This window comes from Argiope bruennichi, chromosome 11 (assembly GCF_947563725.1).
Source record: "Argiope bruennichi chromosome 11, qqArgBrue1.1, whole genome shotgun sequence".
NCBI lineage: Eukaryota > Metazoa > Arthropoda > Arachnida > Araneae > Araneidae > Argiope > Argiope bruennichi.
The window spans coordinates 47,628,563-47,643,795 of record NC_079161.1 but is presented as its reverse complement, the minus strand read 5'-3'; the positions used below and the strand labels follow the sequence as shown (position 1 = coordinate 47,643,795).

The window sequence follows — 15,233 nt, the reverse complement described above, 5'->3', positions numbered from 1 at the left end:
CATATGAAGCTGACACTCGGACACTGACTTGCACAACCCCTTTTTACAGGAGGGCTCTTTCCCACATTTCACAGATAGAACACAGGGTAGAGAACAACCATGCCCGAACCGGGACTCGAACCTGGGACGCCCAGATCACGGAGAAGACGCGCTCCCCAAGGCCAGAACGCTGGCATGATGAACATTAAGTTTTATATAAAAGATTTAATTGCAATTAATTACAACCAATAATTCCAGCGAATCAGTAGGTCGTCAAAGGCGGCTAGTGTATAACAAAAGTCAATTTTCTAAATATAATGGATAAGGGCTGAATTTTATTAATGTCCGTTATGCGAAAGCTTGAAATATCATTAGTATGAATCCATAAAATAAGTCCCTGAATAAAAAAATCCATAAAGATTTGCTGTGACCGTCTCAGATTACAATTCTTAGCCTCAGTTTGAAGCATTTTCTCTCGATCCACATATTTAGAGCACCCCCCAAGTTAAAGAGAAGAGACTTTCATCCATAAAAATAAACTCACAGAAAAACAAAGAAAGAATACGCAAAGTCATTTTTAGGCGTATTGCAAAATGAACCATGAATATTTATAGAGTCAGACATTTAGAATGATAGTAAAATTAATGTTTACTTTCCGGCATTTGGCATCGCTTCCCTGTTATCTTTCCTATTTCAGGAAGAAATTCAACATTTTTTTTTAAACTAAAAAGTGGATATTTTTCTTTATAATGTTGAAAATAATCAAAATAAAAATTATACAAACAGTATTTTATGATAAGAAAATTCTTTAGGTATTTCGATTATTCATTTCTGTAAATTCTTTCAAATTTAACTTAAAATTATATGATATAATTGTCGGAAGAATATTCGATCAGTTATACATAATATTAAAATTAATATAACTTGTTTTGTAACATATAAAATTTCAAAAAAGTTTTTAAAAATAATCGTTGGTTGTTTATTTGATTTTTTTCATAAATTCGACTTTCAATGCCTTTGAAACTTGAAATATATATTTTAAGATGGCATTGTAATGTTTGAGTAAAAATTGAAATGAATAAATCGGACATAATGAAGGCTTAAAACAATATTTAATATATATAAGCATAAAATTAATTGCGCTAAACATAAACACCAAAAAATAAAATAATTGTAATTATTAATAATTGAGCAATAAAATGAATTAATTTACATAAAAAGTGCTTGAAATATTAAAAATACTATAAAATGTTTACATAAAAAATTAACAGATCTCAAAAATAATAAAACTTCGATACCGCAAAACGCTAAAATCCAATATTTCTGCTGAAATGTGTCATACCTGATATATTTCTGGTTGCCGTATTTTACTCCTATATATATACTTGACTTTTTTTTTTTATCTGACTAAAAAGGATCGATTTCAGATCAATTCAAGGGGAGAAAAAAGAAAATTCTAAACTGAAACGAAATCAACATTGCAGTACTTCTTTAAAAGCTGTTACAACTCGATACATTAGCAATTACTGAAGCAGTATTTTCATGGGCTAACAGTCAACCACAAGACTTTTAATTTCTAAATGGACTTTTAATACCAGCTTATTATAAAGTTGAAATTAGAAAAAAGAAATAAAAGGGGAAAAAATCTTTTGCTTGCCACCAATAATTATCGGTCGATCTTTCTTTTTTTATCGAATTAAGCTTTTTTTTTTTTTTTTTTCCAACTCAGTTTTAGAAACGTAGGTGTATTTTTATTGATCGAATGCATCCCACACATGGTCCAATAAATAATCTTAATAACAAAAATAAAAAGAATAGGGGATGGGGAAAAAAAACGATACTGGAAACAACCCTCCAAGTTTGGAAAATAACAGGGAGGGGGAAAAAAGCAAGAAATTGTCCAAAGAACAACCGTAAAAGCACTCCTTTCTGAGACCTATGATTACTACATACCGGAAAATTATAGAGGAATTTAGATTATTCCACATAGTAACCAAGATTCCAGAGTAGCAATTAAGGAATTCCACCCCCGTCCAATCCGCAAACGATTTCGTTTTTCCCTCTTTTTTTTAGGTTTTTATGTTCCTCTTTTCATAATCGCAGAGCAAATAATTCGTCATCTTCATGGTTCTATCAATATTATTTTTAAAGAGAGTGAAAAAAGAAGTGAAAAAGAGTGATTGTTTGGAAGGCTGGATTACCTGAATATTCGAAGAAATTATGCATTATCTCCAAAAGATTTTTTTTTTATTTGAAATGGGCATTTAAATTTCATTTTTTTTTGTTGAATTACAAATGGGGTTACACCCATCTTCGAATATTCAAAGAAAAAGACTGTGCCCATTTTTATTTTTATTTTCTCATATATGAAATATGCATGGATAAAATATTGCAACCGGTATTAAAAAAATTAAATTGTCACTAATGAAACATACATTTTTACAGCTGTGACTTCCACGATTTTGAAAAAAAAAAAAAAAAAAATCTAAGAAATTATGCTCCTTTACTTATATGTGTACATGTTGATATAAGTCGAAATCAAAATAATATATTTTAAAATAATATGTATATATCACAACAAAATAGTAGATGGTAACAAATTAAAAAATATATCAATATAACTGTTATTATAACATAAACCTGAGAATATTTCTTTTTTTTTTTTATAGAAAACTTGATTGGAGAGAGTCATAATGACTGATTGATAGATTAGTAATCAACCAAAGATGATTAAATATCAATAGACCAACAATATGAGTGCAAACACTACTAATTAATGATATGTGCAAAAATCCATTGATGGATAATGTTCGAAATACCACCACTAATGGAGAATGTGCGCAAAAGCTGCTAATGGAAAATGTGCGCAAAAGCTGCTAATGGAAAATGTGGGCAAATTTGGCTAATGGAAAATGTGCACAAAAGCTGCTAATGGAAAATGTGCACAAAAGCTGCTAATGGAAAATGTGCACAAAAGCTGCTAATGGAAAATGTGCACAAAAGCTGCTAATGGAAAATGTGCACAAAAGCTGCTAATGGAAAATGTGCACAAAAGCTGCTAATGAAGAATGTGGGCAAATTTGGCTAATGGAAAATGTGCACAAAAGCTGCTAATGGAAAATGTGCACAAAAGCTGCTAATGGAAAATGTGCACAAAAGCTGCTAATGGAAAATGTGCACAAAAGCTGCTAATGGAAAATGTGCACAAAAGCTGCTAATGAAGAATGTGGGCAAATGCTGCTAATGAAGAATGTGCGCAAACGTTGCTAATGGAGAATTTGCGCAACTGTCTTAATGAAAAAGTGCGCAAATTGCACTTAATATATCGCTCAATAGTTGCGCAAACGCCGCTAACTAATAAAATGCGCAGATACGACAATGTGCAACTGCCAGTTTGGCAAAATAATATACATGAAGTACAAATGAAAGATTATCATATTTCTGACCCATGTTCAATAGACAAAGACAAAGCCAAAATCATCAATCCATTGTCCAATCTCCCAACATCACTTAAAGATATTCAATCAACAAACAAATTACAAAAGATCCGACTCCCTAAACTCAAAGCAATAAAAATAACTATAAAATATCCACACACAAAAAAATGTGCACATAATTTAAATAACTTTAATTCCAGTTGTTAATATTATATTTCAAAGCTTTAGAACTCAAATTAATAATTATAACTGCATAAATTCATCAATTATCGGGAATCTTCAAAATGTTGAACAATAAATGAAAAAGGGAATCAACTGAACGTTTTAATTGATATTTACAAGCATTTTCTTTTACGAGCTGCACTCAGCTGGTCATGAGCTGTACACGCTATGTTTTATATATGTGCACACGCACACACACGCACACACACACACACACACACACACACACACAAATCTATAGGAATGAGATCCGGTGAATTCGAGAATGGGACTCATGGTTCCTCTTCGCATTATACACAACGTTTTTCTTCATCAGAATTCCGTAAAGACAAGCTTCCAACTAATTTGTGACCCATGTTAACTAATTAGAATTAAATTAATGTTTTAAATAATTTAAATTATTAATTGATTTAATCTATTAATAACTTACATGATATTTGTTCAAAGTATGTGTACATTTTAGTATCATCATGTATTTCTGAAAAAACATAACTGGAACGCATATGAAATTGCTTTAAAGCTACACAGATTAACTCATTTTCAAAACATAGCCGTATTTAAGTAAATCTTTATGTATAATAATTCCACAAAGTGTTGCATACTTTTAAGATACTATGTGTTTGTGACTTAATGAAGAAAATATAACAGGAATATATAACATCCTTTCAAATTTACAGCAGAGAGAATAGATGTATTTAAAACCGGACAATTTCAAGCCAACCTCAATCTTAAAGCATACAATTACATAAATAACTACAAAACGCTATATACTTTTGAGATACCCTGTATTTTGCAACCCAATGAGGAAAATATAACAAGAAAGGATCCCTATAATATCAATTCAAAGTTACAGCTGTGAGAATAAATCTATTTAAAACCGGACAACTTCAAGCAAGCCCGAATGTTAAACCATCCAATTACATAAATAACTACAAAGTGCTATATACTTTAGAGACACCCTGTATTTCTGATCGATGAAGAAAATATAGTAAAAAGTGCTTCATATTAAATTGTTTCAAATAAGAATTGTTGTGAGAATAAATCTATTTAAAATTAGATAACAGACACTAATATATACACTATTCATTTATATAAATAAACATTACCCAAGTGTGCACTAAAGATTCCACATGCCCACAAATGAAACGACACACTACCCCTGCCCAAAAGTTCCATAATCCATGCAAATACCCCCCCCCCCACGTGTAACTCCACCGGATTACCCAGAGCGACAGAGAAACATTAATAATGGCAACATTCATAAATGTGACAAATGCAAACCACATTCAGCCAAGCGCGCCAACATGGCGCACGTAATTCATGAGAACCACTTGGGCGACGCAATCAAAACGGCTCATCGCAAACCCCTCAAGTGCCATCAAAGACGGGAGCAGGAGGGTGCAACTGACATTCAAGTGCCGGTCAATTCAACTTGACCACTGGTTGAAATTGGAATGGAAGCGGGGTCGGTAAGTTTACTCGTCACCTGACGTAATTTGACATCGCTCGTGGCAAGTGCGGCGTGAAAGATTCTGGCGAGTAAAGGTTACGGTCGTGGTTAAGATGTCTCGCCCTTTATAAATGTAGTTTTGCTTCGTTAAATATTTCGGCTCAATATCAATGTAAAGAAGGATTATTAATTTTCAACAGCTTTGGAATGATTGCCAGGTTCAAGATGAAGATTAAATAAAAGCTTTAGTGTTAGAACGATCACAATATGCATTAAGTTTAGATGGAGTAAAGCATCTAAAACTGAAATTGTTCTTTAAAATACAATTAATAAGACTGCATTTATTATTCGCTGAATTAAGTTAAAAATAAATTAATTTATTATTATACAGCTGAAAAAAATTTTTTTTGTTAGAGTTTGATTTTAAAAAAAGGTTTTTTAATGAAAAATATCGTTTGCAAAATATCCAACAAATTAAACAAAATAATATCTTATCACAAAATAAAATTCAATATTTATTTCAATTATGATATTTTTTTAAATTTATTTCCCAATGCTTGAAATAATTATTTCCCTGCATTTCCTTTTTATATATACATAAAAAAAATCTTTTGGTTTAATTATTTTCTTTTTTTATGCTATTAAAATTCGTTTTAGGATTTCAATTATAAAGGAAATATATTTCATCTAAAATCATTGCGCAAACATTGAGAAGAATATCAATTATTTGCTAAATTAAACTCAAAATATTTTCTTATGTTTGACATATTGTGCATATTTTTATGTAAAATTATTAAAGAGAATAGAATTTTTGTTAGAATAATTGAAAACTTAAATGAAATCGTCTGCAAAACATTTCGTTTATCACAAAATATATATCATTCGCAAAAGTAAATATTTATTCCAATTATAATTTTTCTGAGCACCTGACAATATTTTTTATTCATTATTTCCATTTGTTTTATAAAAATCGTTTGATTTTAGTTTGTCTGTTCTATTTTTATAAAAAAAAAATATTATGTATTCCGATTGTTATGAATAAAATAATAATAAAATTTTATAATGCTGATGACTATTATTTCAATACATTATTTATTTTTATTCTATTTAGAAAACTGAGTTCAACTGTATTTTAATACTTTTGAAAGCCTATTCGATTTTCTCAAAATTTAAAACATAGACATAATATTTTCAGATAAAATACTATCTATATCAACTTCTAATTCTATACGGACTTTAATATAATTCTGAAATTTTAAACTTCACAATATTTACTTATAAAACAATGTGCCAAAACAGCATGGAAAGTTTTTATTTTATTACATCCAAACGATTTACTATATTGATTTTTTTTTAGTTCGTTTTCATTTGTCGAAAAATAAATTAAATTATAAAGGTCAATTTCAATTTGAATTTATCTTATTTTTCCCTCTTAAAATATTTCAATAAGTTTATAGGTTATTTTTTCAAAATTAGCAATAAAATGAATACTTTAAAATTAAATTTTTTAGCATTAATACAATTTCGATCAAAATTTATAAATACATTAAATGGATTCATGCGATATTCTAACCAAACAATAGTAAGTAGAAATCATTTATTTTTCTTCTATTAATAAAAATCAATAATTCTCATTTATTTAAAAATATTTATTTTATTTAATTCAGAATCAGTTATTTAATTAAAAATTACACTTACTACTTTCAAAATAGTAAGTGTAATATTTATAATTAGTAAACGTAAAATAGGATATGTACATTAAAATAGTAAATGTAATAGTAATATCATCAATTCCCAATAGACTAGCTTCAATGCGTGCAAAAATTTCAAAAATTGGGGACGATTTACTTTAAAAATTTCCTCGACATTCACATTTTTATATCAAATATCGAAACAGAGTAGCGAAAATAAGCACAAGCTTATTGAATAACTTCCTCCCAATCAAATGGATACAAAGTCTCGTACAAATATACAATGTTACTGTCAAGACCATATTCGAAATTTCATTTATCTGGCTTGCTACATTTTTAAGATATGTATTCACATATGCAAGTGCAGACATGACGGCAAACAATCAACCTACAAAGAAGCTGCAACAAAATTTGGTACTAATATATAATTGTGATGAGAAAATTACAGTCTCTCTCTAAATTTCATCTATCTACGCTTTTGTAATTCCTGATCTATCGATATTTCTTTTAATATTGATAAAGAACTACGATTGGGAATTTAACGCAGTATGCCAAATTGCATCCTATTAGTTTATGCCGGTTTCTATTATCATATTTTTGTTTTTTTCAGACAAATAATTCATATTGTATATGCAGATGCTTGGCTTGGCAGAGAATAAGAAACTTTTAAAAATTTAACTTTGATTTATTTCATCATGGAAGTCATAATTTGTACAGAGAATAAATGATAAAACATGCATCAGTCTACATCGCGACACAACAGCAAAAGAGGCAGAAATTTTTCCCTTCAGTGATTTTTACTATGAGATTTTGATAGGGATTATTTTTGCAAGTGATGACTTAGGAAAGGGAATCTTAGTTATCTTCAAAAGAATGCTGTAAGTATTAAGGATCTTTAACCCTTCGCTCGGAACGTGAGAAAATGCTGAAGGCATCAGTTTTCCAGAACGCTTTCTGAAAATAATTAAATAAAAAGTAGAAACTGAATCAGGAAATAAGAGAACATTTTAGAATGAAGTTAACATGAGCTAATTTAAGATAAAAATTTGGAAATGAATTAAAATATAAATTAGATTTTTTTAAATATCATTGTAAGGGTATCCAAAAATTAAAGCAAGAGTTGAATTTGCCTCCATTCATGCAGTAAAGTATTGGCTATATTATTTAAAAAAAAAAAAAACATTTATCTGCTGATAGTTTAGAGTTTAGTAAAAATGGAGCGTTACATGATAGAACAACTTGTTTTCATTGTTAAACCTTATTTCAAAAATAGTGAGTTTGGCGGCCATATTTCGAAAATTTGAGAATTGGCCATCTAGATCGTGTGATTTAACGCCACTGGATTTTTTACAGGGTTATTTGAAGTCAAAGGTCTATGCTGACAAAATCACAAGCCTGCGTGCATTGAAAGAGGAAATTCAACACTGCATCAACAAATTTAGCAACATTTATGCAAAAGATCATGGAAAATTTCAACAAAAAAGCCCACATATGCCAGCAAAGCAGTGAAGGCTATTTGCCGTATGTGTTATTCCATACATAACTCTATCTTGTGTACTTTACGATTCAATAAAAATATAACAATTTAAAGAAAAAAAAACTGGGTTTTTTTATTTAATTCAAATTTTGAGTTAGCATATTGTTCTATCAAGCAACGTTCCATTTTTACTAAACCTAAATTATCTGCTATCAAACGATTTTTTAAAAGGGTTGGCAACACTTTATTGCACGAATGGTGACACATTCAAATCTTGCATTAATTTCAGAGCAGCCCTTATACATGGACTGAAAAGAAGTTTAAAATTTGAAACTTCATAAAAATTCAGAAGCCGAATTTTCAGATGATTACAATACTTTTTAAATATCTTCGTATTCCATAATGGCAGATATACGACTTTCTCTTTTCGAAAAATTTAGGTAACGAAGAGAGGGGGGGGGGTGACTTAATATTCAGCTACAAATGCGAATAAACATCGTTAACAACACACTGATAAACATGCCTGCATTTCGATTTCCAGACAGAGACGTGACGGTTATATTCTACAGAATCGAGTTACACGGCGCAGAATTCGAAAGATAATGTGTGTGATGGGATATTTGTTCCCAGATGGGAGATTGTATTGATTGGCAACGAATCGTTGTCCACGTCTCATCTTTTGTAGGGGAAAAAAAAACCCAGAAGATAATAGGAAAGTTAATACTTTCGATAGATTATAGAGGAGAGAAGAACCTGATTTATTTCACCGCTATATATAAAAGAAATAGAGGATAAATTTCATCAGATAATATATGCAATCGAATAGGTATTGGGGAATGCAATAAATTAGATGAGATAATTGATAGGGTATAAAAAATAATTAAAATATACAATAATATAAATATATGTTTTGATTAATAAACGAGTATCTTAAAGAGCTCAGACGTTACAAAATAACGCTATCGAACAATATTCACCATATTGTCACGTAGGTACTCTAGTGTGGAACTCAATGACACACACAAGAAGTAGAGCTAAAGCAATTTATTAATTCAACTCTGAACTCAGAACACAGTGACTGACAGATCTTCTGCTTTTATACTAGCAGGGAAAGTTCCAGAATACTTTTCTGAAGACAGTAAGAAAAATCCACAACACTTATCTGGTAAACTAAAGGAATGTCCAGAATCTTCTGGAACATGAAATAAAGGAAAACATAAAATCAAGGAATTCAATATTTACACAGACTGTGAATCGCATTGTCTCTAGCAGGATTCGAACTTACGATCTCTTGATTATGAGACCAGTGCTAGGACCATTCGGCCATGAAGAGTCGACTGCCTCTTTTCAATGCGGCAATATGATACACTGTTGTATAATATGAAACAATTATTAACAGTATTCAGAATATTGAGAAATATATAATATTATACAATATTAAAATACTGTGTAATAATACAGTGTAATAGTGTGTAATAATACATATTATTGAAGAATATCGGACAATATTCGGAATATTGTAAAATTGCATGCAATGTTGAAAAATGACGATAAACAGATCATACAACCTGTTTAAACAACAAATATAGCCTTACAACAAAATGCGAGAAATAGGGTGTTAATATTAAAATGATAATAATTAAAATATTCCCATTGAGAAAATTGTATCAGAAATAGTAGGCAATTAAATGCATTTTGATTAATGTACCAATACCCTAATAATTACAGAAATATTGCACTAAATGATAAAATATCAATCAATAATCACTACATAATACAATTTCGTATAATAGTGAACAATATTCGGAATATTGTTTAATATTGTATAATAATGAACCTTACCGAAATAATCGGGTATAATACAATAAAATAGGTCTTGCTATTTCGTTTGGAAATATATATCTTAAGGGAAAATGCGAGAAAACATAGTGTTAAGAATAAAATGTTTAGAATTAAAATATCTCGAATAGAACACTGCAGAGAAAGTAGAAAACATGTAATAAAGTAAGTTGCTAGTACTATTTTGATTAACATTAATATTCTAATAATACAGAGACATTATACAAAATGATATAACACAATATTCGCAACATTACATAATACAGTATAATATGATACAACATCGTATAATATCGTACTATATTCGCAGTATTGTACAATATTGAATAATATTGTTCAATAATCATAATATTGTGCGATACTGTATATACTAGGCAATATTCGTAATACTGTTCGATACCATATATATTAGTCAATATTCCTAATACTGTTCGATATCAAATATACTAGCCAATATTCCCAATATTCTTCGATACAATATATACTAACCAATATTCCCAATATTGTTCGATACAATATATACTAACCAATATTCCGAATATTGTTCGATACTATATATACTAACCAATATTCCCAATATTGTTCGATACCATATATACTAACCAATATTCCCAATATTGTTCGATACAATATATACTAACCAATATTCCCAATATTGTGCGATATCAATAATACTGTATAATAATCTCAATGTATAATTTTGAGTAACATTGCACAATATTCTCAATAATGTATATTTTTAAATAATGTACTACATTAATCTCAATATTATATAATATTGTAAAATATCGTAGAATTGATCGTGCTATCCGGATAAATATAATGCATATATAATCATACAAAATAAGTCCGGTGGGGTAGTGATAGCGCTTCTCGCTCCCAATGCACAGATCTGAGATTCGATCCTCGGGCTGGGGAAGGTCGACTCAGCCGTTCATCTCTTCAGTGGCTCGATGAACTGAGGACCAAACATACTTGGGAACTAAACACTGGGGTTCCACGTTAGGCTGACCACCTAACCGATACATATGCCTCGCACCCAGGCCCCTCGGTCAAGAAAGAAGATGTGGGCACTGTAGACCTTGGCCCGCATAGGGCTGTCGTGAGTTTAGTTTTATACCATCATAAAAGAATATCAAAAATATGAGGTATTGATAGAAATCAACTTAAACTGGAATTTTAAATTAGTGGCCATCTAGGAGAAGCATCGGTTTTATGTCACAAGATAGTGGCTTCCAAATCTTATGTAGCTGGAGGAGGATAAACATTGGAGAGCTTCAATGCCCCCAGAAGGGGTCATGAGATTTATAATTTCAATATATTATTCAGATTTTCATTTTAAACTTTATTTTTGTGAACGTTCCATTCGTATTTAAATAGTCAAGGCTGCATGAGAAAAAAATTATCGTTATTCAAGTAGCAGCTTGTTTAATTTTCCATTGATCTCCTGTTTACACGAATTTCATCATCAAAGTACCAAACATTGCTACCAAACAATGGTAACATTTCAGCATCTAGCTATATTATATGTGTGTGTGTGTGTGTGCGTGTGTGTGCGCGTGTGTGCGTGTGTGTGCGCGTGCGTGCGTGTGTGTGCGCGTGTGCGCGCGTGCGTGTGTGTGCGTGCGCGTGTGTGCGCGTGCGTGCGTGTGTGTGCGCGTGCGTGCGTGTGTGTGCGCGTGTGTGCGCGTGCGTGCGTGTGTGTGCGCGTGCGTGCGTAATGATATAACTAAATCCAATTTAAATTAATTTCCTAATTTTTTTATCTTAACTTAACCCATACTAACTTCATTCTAAAATGTTCTCTTATTTCCTGATTCAATTCCACTTTTTTTATTATTATTATTATTTAATTAATGCTATACGAACTCTTAAACTGCTTCAATACGCACTTTCACACACTCCAAGTGAAGGGATAAAAATTTATTTAAAATTAAAGAATTAAATATTATTTTAATTCAATCTGCGAGTAAACCGAGTTTATTTTATTGTTAAATGTAACCATCCCCTCATTTTATCTTTCCTTTCAACCTATTTGGACGAATTAAACCTATCCTAAAGAAACAAATTTATCCGTGCGCAAAAGCGCGGAGGGTTTTAGAGTCCGCTGTCAAACAATACTATCTTTAAAATTACTTTTCAGACAACAGAAAAGTAATTTCTAATACTGCAGCTCCAAATACCTCATAGACAAGCTCACAGTCCATTCACAATTACCAGATTTCCTTCGAGAACGAAGAAAGAAAAAAGAAATGAGGTAGAAAGTAAACCAAACACAAATGACCACCGCAAGAGCTTTCCTCATCCCAACAATCAAACCGTCCACTCATTAGTATAGACACTAACACGAAAATAAAAAAGGCGCCAAAAAACAAGCCAAATTTCCCGCAAAAACTTGCAGGGGCAATACAAAAACACCCATTTACACCAACAGCAAGATACTAATCCTCTGATGGCACTCTTAAGATGTTTGGGAGGGGGGGGGGGAGAAAAGGATGAAGGGAGAGTGCCAGCAACTAAGCCTCATCAGCAACCGACAATCAGCAGTAACCACTTCCAAAGACAATCCCGATCCGGTATTCGATCACAGGGAGAAAATTTTCCAGGAAGAGTCGCGGGGTGATTAGATCCCCCGGTTCAATCAACGAGGATTGGGCACTTTCCCTGAAACAAATGGGTTCAATCGAAAGTCGTTCCAGCAAAATGAGGTTAGAAAAGATGATTAAGATCTGCATTTTACCATTCTTCTGAATGTAAGGTAATATGGCAACCCTAGTCACAAAGAGTTCGTAATTTTTTGAACAGTTAGTTTAGTTCAATCATATTAACGTCCTGTTTTAAAGCAACACTAGAACCATTTTGAACGGGCCACGCGTAATTTCTGCAGGTTTGTTTTGTCTTTATAAAAGAAAACACAAAGATACATGGTAAGACAATATATTGAGATTATAACGCAAGTTGAATTGGTAAAGATTATATCTTAAACAGCATGTTTAAGAACAACATTCTCTAAAAAAAAAAAGAAGAAGAAGGGGAAAAAAAAAAACGAATGTATGTAATGCATAAACATCATTCTCAGTAAACACAAAAAAGAACTGAATTTATAAATTTCGTTGAAATGAACTTCAATTTAATAAGATTCAGCTTAATTCAGCTACAATTTATTAGATTCTAGCTTACATATGTAGCCAATGTTTAGAAACAATTATTCTCTGTAAAAATAAAGAAAGGGCTGCCTTCGCATTTTTTTCAACCGAATTTAAATTTAACAAGATTCAATTCAATTCAGCTTCAATTTAATGAAGTCCAAGGATTCTATTAGCTTACATATGTAAGCAATGTTTAGAAACATTATCAGCAAAAACAAGGAAAGAACCGAATGTAGCTAATGTTTAGAAACAATATTCTCTGAAAAAATAAGGAACGGATTAAATTCGAAAGTTTTATTCAATAGAATTTAAATGTAACAAGATTCTGTTCAATTCAGTTTCAGTTTAATGAAGACGAAGGATTTTAGCTTACATCTGCAAGCAGCTTTTAGAAACAACACTGTCAGCAAAAACAACGAAAGAACCAGATGTAGCCAATGTTTAGAAATTAATTTTATTATTAGAAATTAAATATCAAGAAATAACATAAGTGCGATTAACTAAACGATTAAATGGATAAATTTAAGCAAAAAAAAAAATACTTGATATTGAAAATATTATAGAATAATTAAATAAAAGTATATAATCAACCGCAACGATGTTAAATTTGAAAACTGAAACACTGAAATCTGCATTTCTGTGGAAATGTGCCATATATGTGCGATTTTATATCAAAAACATAAGTAGAATCAAAATCGGAAAGTCAAAATCAAGGTGATAAAAAAGACGAGAAAATAAGCGATAAAACAAATTCCTATCATCATATCTTGTTTATGAACTACTTTATTAGAAACTTCAACATAAAACATCATACGCTATTTTCATAAATTATAGAGTAAACATCTAGATTAGGCGGTTAAATCTGAGACTATGTGAGTCATATTTTATGACTTTTAGTTCCCATTTTTATATTATATAAATAAAACCATGACTCACCGATTCTTCCACAGGGTCCATCAAATCTTCGGAAAAGCATGGCTTTTCGTTCCATTTTGTAGGAGAATGATTAGCATCTGCCTCGCCGTTTTCCAAGGAATGATTGTGTTCGCCCCCTCTGCAATAGAAAAATTCTCAGAACACAATACCATTTACAGAACATTCATTCCATAACAAAAGCAAATATTATAAAATCAATCATTATAAGACAGCACAATTGTAATGTCACGTAAAAAATATATATATTTACAATGTTGCAGCGTATTCTCCTATAGACAAATTCTCCTAAGAAAACATATTCTCCAACAAGAGGCGAAGTTAAGAAATGTTCTTAGATTTGATATACAAGTTCTCAAAATTTCACAATCCAGTGACTTCATCACCAAAGTAACCGATCAGTTCACATCAAAATAGATGAAGCACATTTGTCATAACAGGAGATAGGCTCTATAATTTGAGCTAGGCACTCCATAAGCCGCATTATTGCCATTCTTTAATTTCTTCTTCAAATAGTTTGTCTTCCGGAGTTTTCTCTACTGATTTGAAGTTCTAATTTATCCAGGTAGATGCCAGCCAGTCGGCGTAATCTCCTAGAGGAGGCAAAGTTAAGAGATGTTCTTAAATTCAATATATAAGTCCTCTGAATTTCATCACCCTGTAGCTTCATCACTATAATAACTTTAAATATAAGTAGTTTACGTTAAAATGGATGAAGCACAGTTTGTCATAGTCGGAGATAAGCCCTTTAACTTGGGCAAGGCAATCCATAAGCCACATTCTTACCATTCTTCAGTTCCTTCTTCAGATAGTTTGCCTTTCTGAATTTGCTTTACAGATTCGTAGTTTCGATTGATTAGGTAGATGCTTCTTTATTCTTCATCTAAATATTGGTCTGGCAATTAAATTATTGCAGATTTGTCTATAAATGGCTTTAGCACATCATTTTGTTTCATCAGCTTGATCAGAAGCACTTAACCACAATTGTTTTCTTCTTGGACCACAGTTAATATTCTAATTTCTTGTTGCACCACCGTTAATTGTTAGTCAGTTTCA

At 31.1% G+C, this 15,233-nt stretch overlaps 1 protein-coding gene across 3 annotated transcripts in view; it reads right to left on the bottom strand.

The window, feature by feature from the left end:
• LOC129956874 (tight junction protein ZO-1-like) overlaps window positions 1-15,233 on the bottom strand; it is a 540,535-nt gene that overhangs the window by 465,195 nt on the left and 60,107 nt on the right. For all 3 annotated transcript variants that reach the window (XM_056068845.1, XM_056068847.1, XM_056068846.1), the window contains exon 3: window positions 14,181-14,298. In XM_056068845.1, coding sequence (XP_055924820.1) covers window positions 14,181-14,298 — 118 coding nt within the window. The remainder of the gene's footprint in view (window positions 1-14,180; window positions 14,299-15,233) is intronic.